This window comes from Saccharomyces eubayanus, chromosome XVI, assembly GCF_001298625.1.
Source record: "Saccharomyces eubayanus strain FM1318 chromosome XVI, whole genome shotgun sequence".
Lineage (NCBI taxonomy): Eukaryota > Fungi > Ascomycota > Saccharomycetes > Saccharomycetales > Saccharomycetaceae > Saccharomyces > Saccharomyces eubayanus.
In genome coordinates this window covers 113106-130903 of record NC_030975.1, presented here as the reverse complement: position 1 = coordinate 130903, position 17798 = coordinate 113106, and the positions used below count along the sequence as shown (strand labels likewise).

General features: G+C 39.8%; 8 protein-coding genes across 8 annotated transcripts in view; 2 read left to right on the top strand and 6 right to left on the bottom strand.

Annotated features, from left to right (window-relative positions):
• Nucleotides 1-94: 94 nt before the first annotated feature.
• THI6 (bifunctional hydroxyethylthiazole kinase/thiamine-phosphate diphosphorylase) lies at nt 95-1717 on the top strand (the record flags this gene model as incomplete). The annotated part of the gene is made up of 1 exon (XM_018368247.1): nt 95-1717. The coding sequence occupies one exon, from the start codon at nt 95-97 to the stop codon at nt 1715-1717; it is 1623 nt and encodes a 540-aa protein (XP_018218827.1).
• A 127-nt stretch (nt 1718-1844) lies between these two features.
• Nucleotides 1845-2915, bottom strand: CBP3 (Cbp3p; the record flags this gene model as incomplete). Its single annotated transcript, XM_018368246.1, has 1 exon — nt 1845-2915. The coding sequence occupies one exon, from the start codon at nt 2913-2915 to the stop codon at nt 1845-1847; it is 1071 nt and encodes a 356-aa protein (XP_018218826.1).
• Nucleotides 2916-3110: 195 nt separating this feature from the next.
• Nucleotides 3111-6416, bottom strand: DI49_5252 (uncharacterized protein; the record flags this gene model as incomplete). Its single annotated transcript, XM_018368245.1, has 1 exon — nt 3111-6416. The coding sequence occupies one exon, from the start codon at nt 6414-6416 to the stop codon at nt 3111-3113; it is 3306 nt and encodes a 1101-aa protein (XP_018218825.1).
• Nucleotides 6417-7078: 662 nt separating this feature from the next.
• BMS1 (GTPase BMS1) lies at nt 7079-10603 on the top strand (the record flags this gene model as incomplete). The annotated part of the gene is made up of 1 exon (XM_018368244.1): nt 7079-10603. One exon carries the CDS (start codon nt 7079-7081, stop codon nt 10601-10603), a length of 3525 nt encoding a protein of 1174 aa, XP_018218824.1.
• Nucleotides 10604-11958: 1355 nt separating this feature from the next.
• On the bottom strand, nt 11959-13467 carry PCL8 (Pcl8p; the record flags this gene model as incomplete). The annotated part of the gene is made up of 1 exon (XM_018368243.1): nt 11959-13467. The coding sequence occupies one exon, from the start codon at nt 13465-13467 to the stop codon at nt 11959-11961; it is 1509 nt and encodes a 502-aa protein (XP_018218823.1).
• A 406-nt stretch (nt 13468-13873) lies between these two features.
• RPL1A (60S ribosomal protein uL1) lies at nt 13874-14527 on the bottom strand (the record flags this gene model as incomplete). The annotated part of the gene is made up of 1 exon (XM_018368242.1): nt 13874-14527. One exon carries the CDS (start codon nt 14525-14527, stop codon nt 13874-13876), a length of 654 nt encoding a protein of 217 aa, XP_018218822.1.
• Nucleotides 14528-14908: 381 nt separating this feature from the next.
• FLC1 (flavin adenine dinucleotide transporter) lies at nt 14909-17338 on the bottom strand (the record flags this gene model as incomplete). Its single annotated transcript, XM_018368241.1, has 1 exon — nt 14909-17338. One exon carries the CDS (start codon nt 17336-17338, stop codon nt 14909-14911), a length of 2430 nt encoding a protein of 809 aa, XP_018218821.1.
• Nucleotides 17339-17514: 176 nt separating this feature from the next.
• Nucleotides 17515-17798, bottom strand: part of DI49_5247 (uncharacterized protein) — a gene marked incomplete at both ends in the record, with an annotated part of 606 nt that continues 322 nt past the window's right edge. Inside the window, one exon of the mRNA XM_018368240.1 lies at nt 17515-17798. This exon is cut by the window's right edge and continues 322 nt beyond it. Within this exon, the coding sequence (XP_018218820.1) occupies nt 17515-17798 (284 nt within the window).

The window sequence follows — 17798 nt, the reverse complement described above, 5'->3', positions numbered from 1 at the left end:
CTCATCCGTGTCAATCCAGGCTATTTTCTTTTGGTTTTGTTATGGTTTGCAAGGCTGAATCTCTAAACTTGATTTGTCAAGGAAAAAAGTAGAAATGGTGTTTGCTAAAGAAGATGTTAATTATTCATTATATCTGGTGACCGATTCGACCATGCTTCCACCCGGGACGACCTTGTGTTCTCAGGTAGAAGCTGGCTTGAAGAATGGTGTGACGCTAGTTCAAATCCGCGAGAAGGATACTGAGACAGGGAGTTTCATTGAGGAGGCTTTGGACGTTCAAAAGATATGTAAGAAATACAATGTTCCCTTAATTATCAATGATCGTATAGATGTTGCCATGGCAATTGATGCCGATGGTGTGCACGTAGGCCAGCAAGACATGCCAATCCCAATGGTTAGAAAACTTTTAGGCCCTTCCAAGATAATTGGTTGGAGTGTCGGAAAGCCCTCTGAGGTAGAGACATTGGCTAAATGGGGGCCAGATATGGTAGATTATATTGGTGTTGGTACTCTCTTCCCAACTTTGACAAAGAAAAACCCCAAGAAGTCCCCAATGGGACCTCAAGGAGCAATCGCTGTTTTGGATGCCTTGGAGGAATATAAGGCTTCATGGTGTAGAACTGTTGGCATTGGTGGCCTTCACCCTGACAATATCCAACGTGTTATTAGCCAATGTGTTGCCACTAATGGGAAGAGATCATTGGATGGTATCTCGCTGGTTAGTGATATCATGGCTGCGCCTGATGCTTGTGCGGCTACTGTAAGATTGAGAGAGATGATAGACAGGACTAAGTACCAATTCGTTGATTGCGAATTAAACGAATCATTTCCTACCGCAGTTTCTATTAAAAATGTCATCTCTCAAGTCTCAAGCAACCGCCCACTGGTGCAGCACGTCACCAACAAGGTACATCAAAACTTTGGTGCCAACGTCACTCTAGCTCTAGGCTCATCTCCAATTATGTCTGAAATCCAAAGCGAAGTATCTGAATTAGCAAGAATTCCAAATGCTTCTCTACTATTAAACACTGGATCAGTGGCTCCCATAGAAATGTTGAAGGCAGCAATCAATGCTTATAATGAAGTAAACAGACCTATAACCTTTGATCCAGTTGGATACAGTGCCACTGAAACAAGACTCTGCTTAAATAACACTCTGCTTACTTATGGCCAGTTTGCCTGTATTAAGGGAAATAGCAGTGAAATACTATCCCTGGCCAAACTAAACAATGATAAAATGAAAGGTGTTGACGCCGGCAGTGGGAAAAACGATGATGCATTACTCGCACGCGCGACTCAAATCGTGGCATTCAAATACAAGACTATTGCTGTCTGCACTGGTGAACATGATTTTATTGCTGATGGTACTTTTGGGGGTGAATGCAAGCTTTCTTCAGGTACAGCAGGGGTTACTGCTGAAGGTCTCCCATGTGTAATGATTGAAAATGGTTCGATCCCCATTATGGGTGATATAACCGCAAGTGGATGCTCACTTGGTTCTACCATTGCTTCTTTCGTTGGTGGGTTAGATCCTACCGGAAATCTGTTTGATGCAGTCGTCGGTGCTGTTCTATTGTACAAGACAGCTGGTAAACTAGCTTCTACTCGTTGCCAAGGAAGTGGTTCGTTCCACGTTCAGTTGATTGACGCATTGTACCAATTATTCCACGAAAACAAACCAGAAAAATGGTCTGCTTCTTTAAAGAAATTCAATTAAACTATTTACAACGTATCAATTTTATAAAGTGAATAAATAATGAGAGAAAACAAAAAAGAACACTACGAACTGCGTTCTTAATGTCTGAAGAATAAATAAATCTTTTCGTAAGTTGTAAAATCACCCGCTAATTTGTGTACGACAGTTTACTTCTTTCACTTGGTAAAGTGTTGGGGTCTTTATCTTGAGCCTCATATTTTGCAATGGTTTTTGCCTTCAAATCCTCTTCTTGTTGTGGTGTTAGCTTTTCTACTTTTACCCCAGGAGGAACAAATTTGAATTTACCTGTAGCAAATTCTCTATCCGATAGCCTACTCAAAACGTATAGTTGGGAGTGAATGTACCCCACAACAGATTCTAAGTGTAGCATATCAATATCTTTTCTGCCACCGAATAGATTTCTCCAAACTGCTGTAGCAAGCGTGGGATCATCTGTAGCAAAGCCCTCGTCATACGCAAACACCGCGCCTCTAAACTGTGAATTAAAGTCTTTCAAGTATTGGTCAGCAATTCTACCAGAATTGACTTTCATTTCTTCGAATAACCTTAGTTCAATATCAGAGAATGTTCTGTCCACTAGTTTTTGTTGATAGTTTCTGCCGTATTTGAAGGGCATAGCTCTCATACGTACAAAAAGCATCCACTCGTGCAATGCAGTAATTTGAAACCATTGTGAAAAAGTACGAGGTAGCTTTAAATCCTCATAAAAATACTTAGCAGTCTCTGATAGCGGTTCGTCTTCATATTGTAAACCTTGATTTTTACAAAGTGTATAATAGTAAGACCCAGCAACAGGTCCTGCTCTGACCCTATCCATATCTAGACGAAACGTACGAATTACCAGCTCACCCAGCGCTTCTTTCCATCTGGGAAGTTCGTACTTCGACGACTCATACTTGCTATGAGCTAAAGGTAATTTTGTTTGCGTGCTTTTTACAGGTGCTTTATTGCTTCCATCCAACGGATCTGAGTTCAGATGTGAACTCTTTGCTAAAAGTTCTGGTGAATCTTGGGTAGCTCCTTTATTTTGCAAAAAAACCGTCGTCTCATGCAAATAGGCTCTTGGGTAAGAAAAAGTAGCCTTTGTTAGGAGGCTTGGGAGTCGGCTTGAAGTTAACCTATTAATTGACATAGCCAAATATTGATCCGGTGAAAATGTTTGCTGCTGCTGACATAGTATTTTTCCAGAATCACACATCCTAAGGGCGTCTCTGAAGAACCAAAATTTGACGTTGTTTTTCTTGCCCAATGAATCCCATAAGAAGCCGGGTAAAAGCTCACAAAATGGTTTAGTTATACTAAGAATGAGTATTTTTAAACCCAAATTCTATACGAAAACAGAAGATATAAACTAGTACTGGGAACTTCTTTGAACTTATTTTAGTGATTAGGATCAAATAAAAGATTCTTTCCTATGACCATCTTCCGAGTCATCTACAGCGATACTGTCATGCCTTGAGAGAAGATGACGGTTTATATCTTTTAATATATCCTGAGCATTAAGATATGCAGCCTCTTTCGACCTTTGAAGTTTTGTCCTGCAGTGTGCCGTGTAATCAATATGCCTATGCCTTCGGTAATTCAAGAGCTTCGTAAGGATATCCTCTTGTTTTTCTATTTTCTTTTCGAAAACAAATTCATCATCAAATGTACTTAACTCTTCCAAATGAAAATCTAAAGGATAAAGTAATTCATGCCGCTTCTCAAAAAATGCTCTTTCATATTCTCCAAGAGAAAATGCGTCTTTCATGAGTGCTTCAGTGATTTCATCCTTGTGTACTCTGAATAGGTTTTTAGCAAGCTTCTCAATACTCAAAGGATGTTTATCTTTTAATATACTCATTGTCTCAATTCTCTCCAACTCTGGCCAAGTAAATGTATTAGTCCTCCACAGCCTATAGTATTTTTTGGAGGCGCGATCAAACTCAATATTCCTTTTAGCCTCAAATTGTTGTTTGTATGATGCTTCGATGCGGTTCATTTTAGATGTCAAAGATTTCTTTAGCCGGTGTTCATTCTCTCCCAGCACGTCAAGTCTATCTACTAACAAGCGTATATCTTCCACTTCGTTAAAGAAAAACCACTGGTGGGGAGAGAGTAACAGTCCTTCAGGAGTTTCTGCTATTATTTTCCTGTGTATATGGGATGGAGCGGTAGATAGGAGCAATGTTCCATTCGAATCAATCATCATTACATCCTCACCATCACCTGTGTGAAAATAAGACCCGTTTGACGATCTGGTTATTGAAAAAACTTCCTTTGTCGCATGGGCGCAGTCACTTGTTTTTGCTAATGATTTCCATTTCCTCAAAGAGGCTCTGTCGATATCCAAGTAAAAAATCGCATCGTCTTCAGAGGGCCCTTGAACCCACAAGAAACAGCAGTTATAATGACAATGACCCGACCAACCAGTAAATAAAGGTGAACCATTCGAATCCATCCAATAATACCGATTTCCATATCTATCTTTGCCTAACATCTCTAATCTTTCGAAATCGCTTTCAATTAGTTTTGCCTCTAGATATGAAATATCTTTTGATAAGCGTGACATTTTTTCCCCATGTTCATTTGCTTTACTTTCACACTCGTTTAATGCATATTTCTCCCTCAATGGATTACTATAAAGCTGATTGAGCTCCTCAGTTACACTTTTCAGCTGTTCTTTCGATATATGATATTCATTTTTAACACTATCTAATTCTGATCGGATCCCATGGTGTAGAAAAGGGATCTCATCTACCAACTGCTTAACACAGCTCGAAAAATTAGAAACTAGATCCACAAGAACCCATAATATATCAATTTTGTCTCTTGTAGATAAATTCTTGCAAAAGTTTTGCCATAATTCCCTCCCCAAATTGTCGAAATTAATGGCTGACGGTACCACCTTTTCTGTAAACCGTTTGGTGATATCAGTATAGATTGCAACATGCATTGTGTCTTGAAGTACCCCCAGCAAACAGATTAACCAATTACCGCCTTCAAATTTCCTATCAGATAGAAGTTCAGCCCAGTTAGTTTTTTCATGATTAAGACATTTTTCTACAATTCGGTCAACAATCGTTTCGTCTTTTTCTTCCCTTCCCTCCTTTTCTTCAATCCATTCCTCCATCACATTGCAAGTCCAATCACCTCTTTTATCCATTATCAGGCATAGTAAAGAACAGACTATTTCAATATAGAGATTAGCTGCTTTATTATAAGGGGATACATCAATAACGTCATTTTTAACAGGCTCACCTTTAAATATCGAGCACTTAAAAAAGTTGGTGTTTTTATCTGTGATAAATTTTCTCACCTCTTGGTTCCTTGTAAAGTTGCTAAGTAGGGTGTAACTCCCATTTGGATTACGAATGTTAGCCGTTTCCCGTTGACATATATTGCCTTTAGTGTCTCGACCATACTTGTCTCTTCGCGGTTTCTTACCCCTTCTAGAATTTCCTTCGCTGTCAACATCAGCAAAGGAAATTTTCACAAATTCATCTACAAGAATTTCCGGATTATTGCATTTGATGCTTGTTAGAAGTTCATCAAAGTTAAAATGTGTAATACCAATAAAGGGCCCGAAAGAATTTAAAAAACGGTATACAATGAGTAATCTTTCTATTGAAAATTGAGCACACTCTCTATACCATTGCGTGTCGGCAGTTTTGTATTCTAGCGAACTATCTAAATACCGAATACTCTTGAATGGGGTCGGTGGTCCTGTAAACGGCAAATATCTGTCATCGAAAATCGACTGCAAAGAATTGTGATCAGTGGAGGTCGCAGTGCCATATATATCATGAAATTTGGTTGAAATCTCGCAACTAATTTTTCGCATTTTAGATGGTGACCTTTCTGGATCAACATCTTCCTCTAGCGGTATGGTTAACGGTGTATATACTTTGCAGGTAGCTGTTTCCACCTCGTCTGGTAAATAATTCACCATTTCTGGAGGGCATGCCGGGTTCACATTATATGTTTTTACATACTTCTGCCTCACCCTCCATGGAGCGTATTTTTTATTGGATACTTTTACCAGTATTTCATTGAGAAAACAGGCCACCAAAAACTTTGAAAAGCGCGAGATTGGTCTTTTAATCTGATCGTGGCCTGCAATGAAAGCCCTCCCCTTAGGTTGCTGATTTGGGTATTCCGTGATAATATGTAATGACGAGATTGGAGCTAAATTTTCCCCAGTTTCACTATCTATGATCTCTTTTGATGGAAACACATCTCTGATAACAAACAAAGTGTTGTCAATGTGGGTACCCTGGAATCCTGATTGGACTTCTTCTTCTGGATTAGGCAGAAGCAAATTTTTTTCTTGGGAATTTTTCAAGCATACTATTTCACCATTGAAGAACCGGTTGCTGAATCGCCGATATGTTTTATCTACAAGAGCTGAAACCTTCCTTGTTGAGTTAAAATTGGCAAAATTTGCTATGGCCTCTCTTAACTCTTTTGGTAAAAGGGATTCGATATTTCTTCGGTGCTCTTCCTCGCTTATTAATGCCCTAAAATACGAAATAAAGTTTCTACCAGTAACTTCACAAGTAAATATTTCTTTTCCATAAAACTCCAATCTTTTCAAATAATTGTCATAACCACTTATACGTTCACCGGTTTCTTTTATTTCCCATGTGTTTCTATCAGTGGTATCTGTGGCCAGCTCTCTTCCATCAAGTTGAACTTCTTTTCTGTTAAGTAAAACCATTATTCCCTTAATGCAACTGGAAAATGTAATATGAAAACAAACCACACTAAGAAGGTCCTTTTGTTAGTTTTGAGTACTCGATGTTATGTTTACACCTAGTAGCATTTCACAAAGTGCAACACAGTTAAAAATTAACGTTACGCGTCACAAGAAAACAGGGAAAACAGGGCTCAACATATGGGTAGGACGAAGATAGTAAATCCATATAAAAATAGATCCCTAGAAATCACTTCATCCACAGAACGAGTAAGCCGTAAACACTTGTGTACATGTGCCACTATGTACCTTGCCAATAGTGTTATTTTTTTGCACCCTGAGAACATTTATTACTAAGAGCAGGAATCGTATATGCCAGCATCTGTATATTAGAAAGCTGCCAAGCTAAAATTCAATTGGTAGCACATTTCAGAAACACAGCGGTGCCATCCCAACACTCATATAGATGATGTTTCTGCCTATTTATTAAAGTGGCACTCATGGATTTGGTGCCTTAGATTTCTTTTGTTTTTTTTTTGGTTGGCCTTCGGTAAAATGAAAAATTTTCAAAGCGATGAGCTAAAGTAAAATTTTGAATTTAAGGAAAACTATATACATTAATATGATGAATATATCGTTTGGTAAATAAGATCTTTCGTTACAACTACCCAAGATATTTGCGAGCCATGGAGCAGTCTAATAAACAGCATCGTAAAGCGAAAGAGAAGAACACAGCCAAGAAGAAGCTGCATACACAGGGCCATAATGCAAAGGCATTTGCCGTTGCAGCTCCAGGTAAGATGGCAAGAACTATGCTAAGATCAAGCGATGTTAATGAAAGGAAACTGCATGTTCCCATGATTGATCGTACCCCAGATGACGATCCGCCTCCTTTTATTGTTGCTGTCGTAGGTCCACCAGGAACAGGTAAGACCACTTTAATCAAGTCCTTAGTGAGGAGAATGACAAAAAGTACTTTAAATGATATTCAGGGCCCCATTACTGTCGTTTCGGGTAAACATAGAAGGCTAACATTCTTGGAATGTCCTGCAGATGACTTGAATGCGATGATCGATATTGCCAAAATCGCAGATTTGGTTCTGTTGTTAATCGATGGTAATTTCGGTTTTGAAATGGAGACAATGGAATTTCTAAATATTGCTCAACACCATGGTATGCCAAGGGTTCTCGGTGTAGCTACTCATCTTGATCTGTTCAAATCCCAATCTACTTTAAGAGCTTCTAAAAAAAGATTAAAACATAGATTTTGGACAGAAGTTTACCAAGGTGCAAAGTTGTTTTATTTATCCGGTGTCATGAACGGAAGATATCCTGATAGAGAAATTTTAAACCTTTCCAGATTTATCTCTGTTATGAAGTTTAGACCATTGAAATGGAGAAATGAACATCCTTATATGTTAGCTGATAGGTTCACAGACTTAACACATCCAGAGTTATTAGAGACCCAAGGACAGCAAATTGATCGTAAGGTCGCCCTTTATGGTTATTTGCATGGTACTCCTTTGCCATCTGCGCCAGGTACCAGAGTACATATTGCTGGTGTTGGTGATTTTTCAGTCGCACAGGTAGAAAAGTTACCAGATCCATGTCCAACACCTTTTTATCAGCAAAAATTAGACGATTTTGAACGTGAAAAGATGAAAGAAGAAGCAAAGGCTAACGGAGAAGTCACCACGGGTTCCACAACAAGAAGACGTAAAAGATTGGATGATAAAGACAAGTTGATATATGCACCAATGTCTGATGTCGGAGGTGTGTTAATGGATAAGGACGCTGTGTATATTGATATTGGGAAAAAGAATGAAGAACCAAGTTTTGTCCCAGGTCAAGAAAGAGGTGAGGGTGAAAAATTAATGACAGGTCTACAAGGTGTCGAGCAAAGCATTGCAGAAAAATTCGATGGTGTCGGTTTACAACTGTTCAGCAATGGTACTGAACTTCATGAAGTCAATGAAGATGAAGACCTAGACGTTGAGGATGAAGAAATCAGTGAAGAGGATGAAAGAAAAAGCAAGGGAAGAACTACTTTGAGACAACCAAAGATTTATGGTAAGTCAGTTCAGGACGAAGATGCAGACATCGATAATTTACCAAGTGATGAAGAAAACTACGCAAATGATGATGACGTAGAAGGTTCTGCACCAAGAATGGTCGAAATTGATTTTAATGACGCTGATAAACAAGACTCGGAAAAACTAGCCTTGGAAACCGACTCAGAATTTGAAGAGAGTGAAGATGAATCCTCTTGGGAAAGAAATGCAGCAAACAAGCTGAAAAGGACAGAAAGTAAAAATAGAACTTGGAATATCGGCAAGTTGATATACATGGATAACATTTCACCTGAAGAATGTATAAGAAGATGGAGAGGCGAGGAAGATAATGGCGAATACGAAAGTGACATTGAAGAGAATGTTGACGATGAATTTTTCAAAAAAACAGATGGAACTGTTACGAAAGAAATTATTAAAGAAGACTCGATTGATTTGGAAAAGTTCGCTCCCTACTTTGATACTTTCGAAAGGCTTGCTAAGAAATGGGACAATGTTGATTCCATAAAAGCTCGATTCCTCGGTGCTGGGATAATGGGCAACGAGAAGGCAAAGAAAACTTCTGATGGAAACGACGAAGAAGCATATGGTGACTTTGAAGATTTAGAAGACGAAAACGGTTCTGAAAGTGCAGAAGAAAATGGTAGCGAAGAAAATGAAGAGGAAGACGGAGATGACAATTCATTTACCAACTTCGATGCTGAAGAAAAAAAGGATTTGACTATGGAACAAGAAAGAGAACTAAACGCCACGAAGAAAGAAAAATTACGTGCACAGTTTGAAATGGAGGAAGGTGAAAATTTCAAAGAAGATGACGAAAATAATGAATACGACACATGGTACGAATTACAAAAGGCCAAGATCTCCAAACAGTTAGAGATTAATAATATGGAATACCAAGAAATGACCCCGGAACAACGTCAAAAAATTGAGGGTTTCAAAGCTGGCTCTTATGTGCGTATAGTCTTCGAAAAAGTCCCAATGGAGTTTATTACAAATTTCAATCCAAAGTTTCCCGTTGTTATGGGTGGTTTGCTACCAACTGAACTAAAATTCGGTATTATCAAAGCTAGATTGAGAAGACACCGTTGGCATAAAAAGATTTTGAAGACCAACGATCCATTGGTCTTGTCTTTGGGTTGGAGAAGATTCCAAACCTTACCAGTTTACACGACGAGTGATTCTAGAACAAGAACGAGAATGTTGAAATATACGCCAGAACATACGTATTGTAATGCTGCTTTCTACGGTCCTTTGTGTTCTCCAAACACGCCATTCTGTGGTGTCCAAATAGTCGCCAACAGTGATACTAGAGGCGGTTTCAGAATCGCAGCAACAGGTGTTGTTGAAGAAATAGACGTGAACGTTGAAATTGTAAAAAAACTGAAATTAGTAGGGTTTCCTTACAAAGTTTTCAAAAACACAGCTTTTATCAAGGAAATGTTCTCAAGTGCAATGGAAGTCGCTAGATTTGAAGGTGCACAAATTAAAACTGTCTCAGGTATCCGCGGTGAGATCAAGAGAGCTTTGTCAAAACCCGAAGGCCACTTTAGAGCCTCCTTTGAAGATAAAATTTTGATGAGTGATATTGTGATATTAAGATCTTGGTACCCTGTTCATGTTAAGCGATTCTATAACCCAGTTACTTCTCTGTTATTGAAGGAGAAAACTGAATGGAAAGGTGTACGATTAACCGGTCAAATTAGAGCCGCTATGAGTTTGGAAACACCATCTAATCCAGATAGTGCATACCAAAAGATCCAACGTGTTGAGAGACACTTCAACGGTCTAAAGGTTCCAAGGGCTGTTCAAAAGGACTTACCATTTAAATCCCAAATCCACCAAATGAAACCCCAAAAGAAGAAGACTTATATGGCCAAAAGAGCTGTCGTTTTGGGTGGTGATGAAAAGAAGGCAAGATCGTTTATGCAAAAGGTGTTGACGATCTCAAGAGCCAAGGATAGCAAGAAAAAGGAACAAAAGGCTGATCAACGTAAAGAAAGACTAAAAAAATTGGCCAAGATGGAAGAAGAAAAGGCACAAAAGGACAAAGAAAAGAAGAAAGAATATTTTGCCAAGAATGGTAAAAGAACAACCATGGATGGTGACGACGAGTCTCGTCCACGCAAGATGAGAAGATAAATTCTCAATATATATATATCTATATATGTATATTTTACATGTAACATATTTGTACTTCAACCCATTATATTGAATGATCTGGATACAAATGATGTACGTAGAAAGGTAGGTAATGCACCCTCTATGTAATTTCTTGATTATTACAAAGCTGTTGAATTTATGTGAATATCATATATAAATGATACAGATATATATATAAGTCAATTAAATATATTGAGATAACCATTGGAAGGCCTCTAAGTAACCATTTCTCATGACAACGGAACACATGAAAACTTCGACTGGTCTTTGACCCTCAATTCTTTGGGAACCAGTGGTGTTCAATAAGCCTAAAGCAGAACGTAATTCTGCTTCAGAAACAGCATTTGGAGCATCGATCTTGTTACCAAGGATGACAAATGGAACATCTTTCAATTCAGCAATGTTGAACAGGGCATCTAACTCAACACGGGCTTCATCAAATCTTTCAGGATCAGCAGCATCGACTAAGAAGACAATACCATTCACTTCTGGGAAATAGTCCTTCCACAAACGACGAGCTTGAATGTGACCACCCAAGTCGAAAGTTGTGAACTTGATATTACCGATTGCCAATTCTTCAGAAGTTGGATGCCATGTTGGTTGTAAAGTGGCTAATCTATCGTTCTTTAGCATATGTAACAATGTGGTCTTACCGGCATTATCTAAACCTAGGAAAAGTAATTTACCATGCTTGTTCCACAAACCAAGGGAGGCCAATACATCTCTGACTGTACAATAAAATGAAGTTAGTAAAAAGCACAATCTCTGGGAAAGGAGAAGAATTCAAACTGAGAGCACTGAAAGCTAACCGCATTAAATCTAAGCATTCGAGAAAAACGAAAAAAACGATAACATACACCATCCAAAAATATCCCAACCAGCCATTATTCCAACTTTATATTGTTTATTATAGTGATGTCTTAAAAAAAAGAAAAACTAATTTACAGAACTACTACTCCTTTATCTCTAAACCTAATAATAACTACCTACTTAACAGGTAAGTCTTTTTCCTTCTTTTGGTTTTTATGCGATCTCTTGCTCAATTTTTCTAGTCAACGCGTTGAAGACGGAGTTGTCGGGTAATACGAGCGTATACGATATAACAGTATAACGTATAATAATGCGGCATCTTGGGCACAAATCGTGAAACTGTTGTTTCGCAGGGGCTCCTGTAAGATACCATATACTAAGAGTCCTATTGCGGGGCTTCACTTCATGACTGGTTGAGTAGTGATATTTTGCTTGCGTTATGAAAAAAAAATAAGGATTGAACTAAATACGATAAAAAAAAATAAACGGAAAATACAATGAACCTGCATAATATGTATGCAACGTCATGAATTTCCCAATGCCTGTCTTGTGTCTTCGAGGATGTGCGATGTTTTTTCCAATTTCTCGCAAGTGATCATTAACCCATCGAAGTTCACACTTGCCAAAAATGAAATTTCCAGTTTAGTTAGCAGCCTTTTGGATATTCCGAAAACTTTGCAGATGTAATTTTGAGAATGAACAAAATCTTCTAATAATTTGGTGGCAATACGTATTGTGGATATGATGATCCTATGTGTTTGGTCCTCTTGTAGTTTGGCCTTTAGCTTGATAGGGCCGTTTAGGTCGTCTCTAGTCAGAAAGACTAATTGAAGTAAATAGGTGGCACCGAGGTAGACTATGGCGCCAAACATGCATTTATTCTGAATTCTATCAATGAAATCTTTGAATGATAATGAAGGTGGGTTTTTCATTGTAAAATTAACAAATTTTTGAGGATCTTCGGAGGAAATGGCTAAAGTGTTTGCGTTTTCATCGATTCTCTTGGACAGCTGCAAAATTAAATCAATGTTCTCACGGAATCTCGATAAAGCTTCATCGTCCGATAGATCTGGTAATTTCTTTATTGATTCGTAGTGATCCAAGAGTAAAGATATTCGTCGTAGCTCTTTTTCGTTTTCCTGTTCAGACTCGATGCTCAGTACTTTCAAATCCGGCGGCTCTTCATTGGGGACAAGCGATGGAGGGTAGGGGAAAGAATCGAACTTTGTGTAATCTATGACCTCAGATGACTCATTGGTATTCTCTTCGTTATCACTGGTCGTGTTTCCACTCTCGTGAGTGCGGTCATCAGTATCTACTTGACTATTAGAATTGATCTTGTTCGTATATATTTTCTCCTTATCAGAAGTAGACAGAGCATCATCTAATAAACTGTAACCATGGCGGTCCACGGTCGGAGTACTAGAACTGCCATTTGCTAAGGGATCTAGCAGATAATCGTCGTCATCATTGTCCAGCTCTGTGTCGCTAAGAGCAAAGTTCGACATAGAATCTAAACGGCCAGTGCCCTGAGTTGCTGTGTCACTTTTGGCTTTCCCAGGCAGTTTACCACTGCTGCCTAAAAGTTCGGAATTGAAGCTATTTACTTTGTCAATGTTATTAGCAAGATAATCGTTGAATTCGCTGGCGGACTGTATCAGCTGTTCCACATCCAGTTTTTTACCGGACGGACTCTTCAAGCTCGGATCGATATTAAAGTCGTTATTATGTTGCTGTTGTTGCTGTTGTTGCTGCTGCTGCTGCTGCTGCTGCCTTCGTTTTTCAAATCTCACCCTCTTGGATGGACCATGCAAACTGGATAACGGATCCAACACACCATTTACTTCAGAGAAATTTCTGCTTTGTGAGATGCCCAACTTGAGCGGCAGGTCAAAGACATCCTCCCCTTCGTCATTACCTCTACACATGTCACTATCGTTTTCATCTTCATCGTCATCATCATCGAATTCTGACATACTGCGGGCTAAAACGTCATTAATGAGAGACTTGTTAAGGCCTTCCTCATTAGTCATAATGCTTCTTTTTTATCTGCAAAACCTTAAACAAGCTTCTCTTGATATTATCGTTCCTTATCAAAGCACAGAAACCCCCAAGTGTCTTCCCATCTGGGGATCCTTCTTTGTCTTTTCTGATCTTAAACAAGGGAAACCAAAGCGAAATTCCCTGCAAGTGCCTTTCCGCGCCGCACTTTTCCCTTTGGAGTATTTGATGGTAGTATCAAAGATAACACTGAGATTGGATAATCAGGCGCAAGAGAGAATTGGCTCTATTTCTCAGATATGATCCATGAATATCCTTATAATGACTGGATCATTATGCCATGTGGTTATTAAATGTACTGTAACTCTAAATTGCGATCTTCTTATAATATTAAATAGATATTTTATAAATGTCTTTTATAGAAAAATATAATTATGCTTAGTACAATCTGAAAGCTGGACCCATGGAGGACTTAACGACCAAGGAGCCAACATTTTGCCAGTTCTTCTTCAACAAAGAGACCAAGAAGTTAACGGACATCAAAATTTGGTTAGCCAAAACATCTTCTTCCATTTCGACGTTACCGACGGCAACAGCCAAACACAAAACCTTCTTCAATTGGAACTTGATGGTAGATCTGACATCGGTGACCTTACTGTACAAGTCATCGTTGTGAGAAACTGGGGTTGGGAACTTACCAGCCTTAGACAATTGAGGACCCAATAATCTTGGAACTTGCTTGATCAAGACTTCGGAAGCGATGAAAGCGTTGTACTTCTTGGACAACTTCTTGATCAACTTCTTGTTCTTGTTCAACTTCTTCAAGTCATCAACGGACATGGCGTCGACACCACAGGACTTAGCTCTGTCAACATCGAAAGCATCACCGAAGATACAAAGAGACATGTTTGGTCTTGGACAGATTGGCAATTTCAAAGAACCAGAGAAACGCTTATCTCTTTGAGGGTCATAGTTCTTCAAACCGACTTGCAATTCGACGGTTTCCAAGAAGTTTCTCTTCTTGGTTTCGTTGGAGTACTTCAACAATTCCTTGACGTGTTCTCTGACTTGAGAAGAAGTAATCTTAGACATTTTCGCTGACCTGTTGTCTGTTAAAAGGTAGAGTTAGAAGGATTAACAGTAATAGAACATTTTTCTTTAAATCTAAGATAGCATAGAATACAGTTAATTGAAAAAAAAAAATTCTTCCGCTCGATTCATCGCGCGCAAAAATAAAAAAAGACTGCTTATTTCTCAATCTAAATCCGTGCATTCCTATATAATAATCTATCCTGTATTACAATGATATAGAAGTCTATATTGTTAAAAATACAAAAGTTAATAATAATATGAATATTAGAATATTTATCCTGGTAAGTAGTTGAGTGTTCGTTTCTCGAAGGAAGAGCAATGCAGCAGGATTCTGTGCTCTTTTTTTTCCCGTCTCTTTCCCCCTTAGTCTATCTAAAAAGTCTACAAATAATTAGAATCCAGGATATTTGCCTTTTTGGTAACGTCTTGGGTATTTGGCATGCTGTTCAAACTCATATCTCGTATTGGCATAATGTCCATTTGATTGAAACTGGTTGCATCTTCTGGCACGTTTGGTTCCATCAGATTGAATTCTTCGTCTTCGTAGGCGTTTATTAGACCATTGTTTGCCTCAGATTCTTGCCTCATATGCGAAATACCGGGGTATGATTTGTTGATAGGCGAAGAGTTTGTACTGCCGGTTGATGGCTCTTTCTGTGCTACCTTCACGGGAGTTTTCCTTCTATTGCTGCCAAGCTTACTCTTATTCCTCTTGATGGATAATGAACGTAAAACTTTCTCGGAGAAAGTCGGACGAGTAGTCTCTTTACTACTATTTTCTGCATTATCTGAGTTGGAACCGGTTTTCTCATCGTCGTAATCGACGCCGAAAAGATTTTCGTCACTTTTGCCTTCTTGACTCTTTAATTTGTATTCCCAGTTTTCAGTATGATCCTTTGCCACATTACCTAGAGCCATTAACTCGTTAGCCACGGATTTATTCAAACCGCCCTCGTGGGGAATAGTATGTCTTTGGAAAGATGCTCTGTCATCCTTTGCTGGTTTGAATCTTGAGTCTGGATTCTTGGAAAATACAATAATTGCCGTAAAGGTTAAGATCATTAATAATAACAATAAAGAGAAAGCGGCGTTCATGATGAAAAACACCCAACCCATAACGGCAGACACAGCGTAGTTCTGATTGAATAAGTCTGAGAAAAACATGAAAAGGAACGAATTGACCAAGGTAACAGTGGAAATAAAAATGTTGACGATATTTGTTGGACGGTCCAGATATGGTTTATTACGAATGATGGCAACGAAATATGCTAGATCAATGATAAAAATTGCCAACGCTTGTGTTTTACCAGAAGCTTGTGCAAATCCAATGAATAGCGCCTTAATGAAAACGTACGTCATCAAGACGGCGTTCCACCAATAATGGTTTGCGTTGAACATGGTGTAGAAAAACCCGTACTTGTTTAGGACGTATTCGTCACCATACAATAAGGCGGCTGGGTTGTTGTACATTTCCACGGACTTGCTAGCAAAGAAAATCGTTCTGTATGCAGCCCAAGCCATCAATCCGCATGATAGGATGATAAACAAACATGCAATGACTATAACCCCCGCGGAATCTCTTTCGGTGAACTCCCAAAAACTTAAAATGGTCAGTTGCGTAAATCCAATGTAGAGGTATCTTAATAAGGAACCCTTTAAAACGGACTTCCAATTCTGTCTGAATTGGTAAAACCGGTCACTTCGTACCCAGCCACATCTTATGCACAGCTCAATACCATACTTACAGGCCATGATAAACCCGGCTAAAAAGTACCCGCATAATACAAAGAACGTAAACCCTGTACAGACGATGGCGGTGTTTTCAATTTTCATACGGTACCCCATTCTTTTGATACCTCTGAAGATCAAAGTGTTTGCGTTACCATACAAGACGTTTTCGGCCCTCTTGTAGATGGAGGTGGCTTTTAGGTAGTCCAGGCCTCTCTGCGTGAGCACAGACATTGTTGTCGCTGTCAAATACAGTGACGCAGAGCCCCCGGTCGCGTCCACGTACCAACGGAAAATCTTCTGCATGAATGTGATACGGATCAACCCCATCGACCAAGCCAGGTTTTCCGACCACGCCGCAGCAATGGGTGGGACGCTATCAACGTGTTGCATCGCGACGACGGCGACGGACTGGAAGTACAAGAACAGCGACATGGTGTTTGCTGAAATGTGCGATGCCGCTGTGGAGCTCCCGAAAGTGGACAGAATGGCCGAGGTCAGCAAACCGATACCGGCTATGACAGCAGTGACCCATTTGACACCGATCTGCGAAACGGTCTTCCCATTGGAAAAGAAAACCTGGATGCACGCCAAATTCTCGCTAACGTTGTTGTAAATGTTAAGCCTCAAGTACGCGTCGATATCCGGCACTTGGTACGCGATCCCGGGAATCATGTCCACGTAATTCTGCGCGATGTACTCGATCGAGTCGATCTGGATGTTACCTGGGTGCACGGGGCAGAACTGCTTCCAGTTCATAGAGCACACGTCGAAGTCCTCCTTTATGATTTTGAACCCGTACGCGTACACGTCCACGTACGCGCTGATGTATGAATCGATCTGCGTGGTCATATCCAGATCATAATGCAGTGCTCTGTCGTCTGGAGAGAACGACACCTCGAAGCTATTGGCCGATAGCTGTGAATTCTCCATGCACGTGACCAGCGACGTCGCCGTCAGCGTCCTTTTCTTGGCTGCCACTGGTGCCACCAGACATGCGCTTATCAGATACCATACTGTCAGTAGTGCTTGCATCCTCGGCGCTGTGTTTGCTCCGCTGTGTAGCAGTGAAAATCCTCTCATTGCTTGCCAGGTGTGATTTTCTTTCTTTATAAAGCTCTAGCTAGATCCGCGCTTGATCTTCGTGCGTTTCTTTTTGCTGTGTGCCTTCGCTTGTCGCTCGTTCTTTCCCAAAAAAATTCCGCAGTTTCCCAAAACGGCAATGTAAAGTGAGATGAGGTTAGTGTTCGAGGTTCCGTTCAAATGCGCATGGAAAGATGCAAAGCAAGATCTGGGAGACAGACCGTGAGAAAGCAAGGACTAATATATGAAAAGGCGAGAGCGAGAGAGAGAGAGCGCTGAGTTCCGGCATAGCACAGACGGCGAAAATGCATTCGCCAAAGCGTCAGAAATATACCCGGCGGGAAATGCATGCGAGACCTCGTTTCGTCATCTGCACGGTACTGGACAATAACGATGGATACGCAGTCATTTGGCGGAGGGGCCATTCGCTTCCCTCTACTACTGTCGTCTGTTCGCCTCC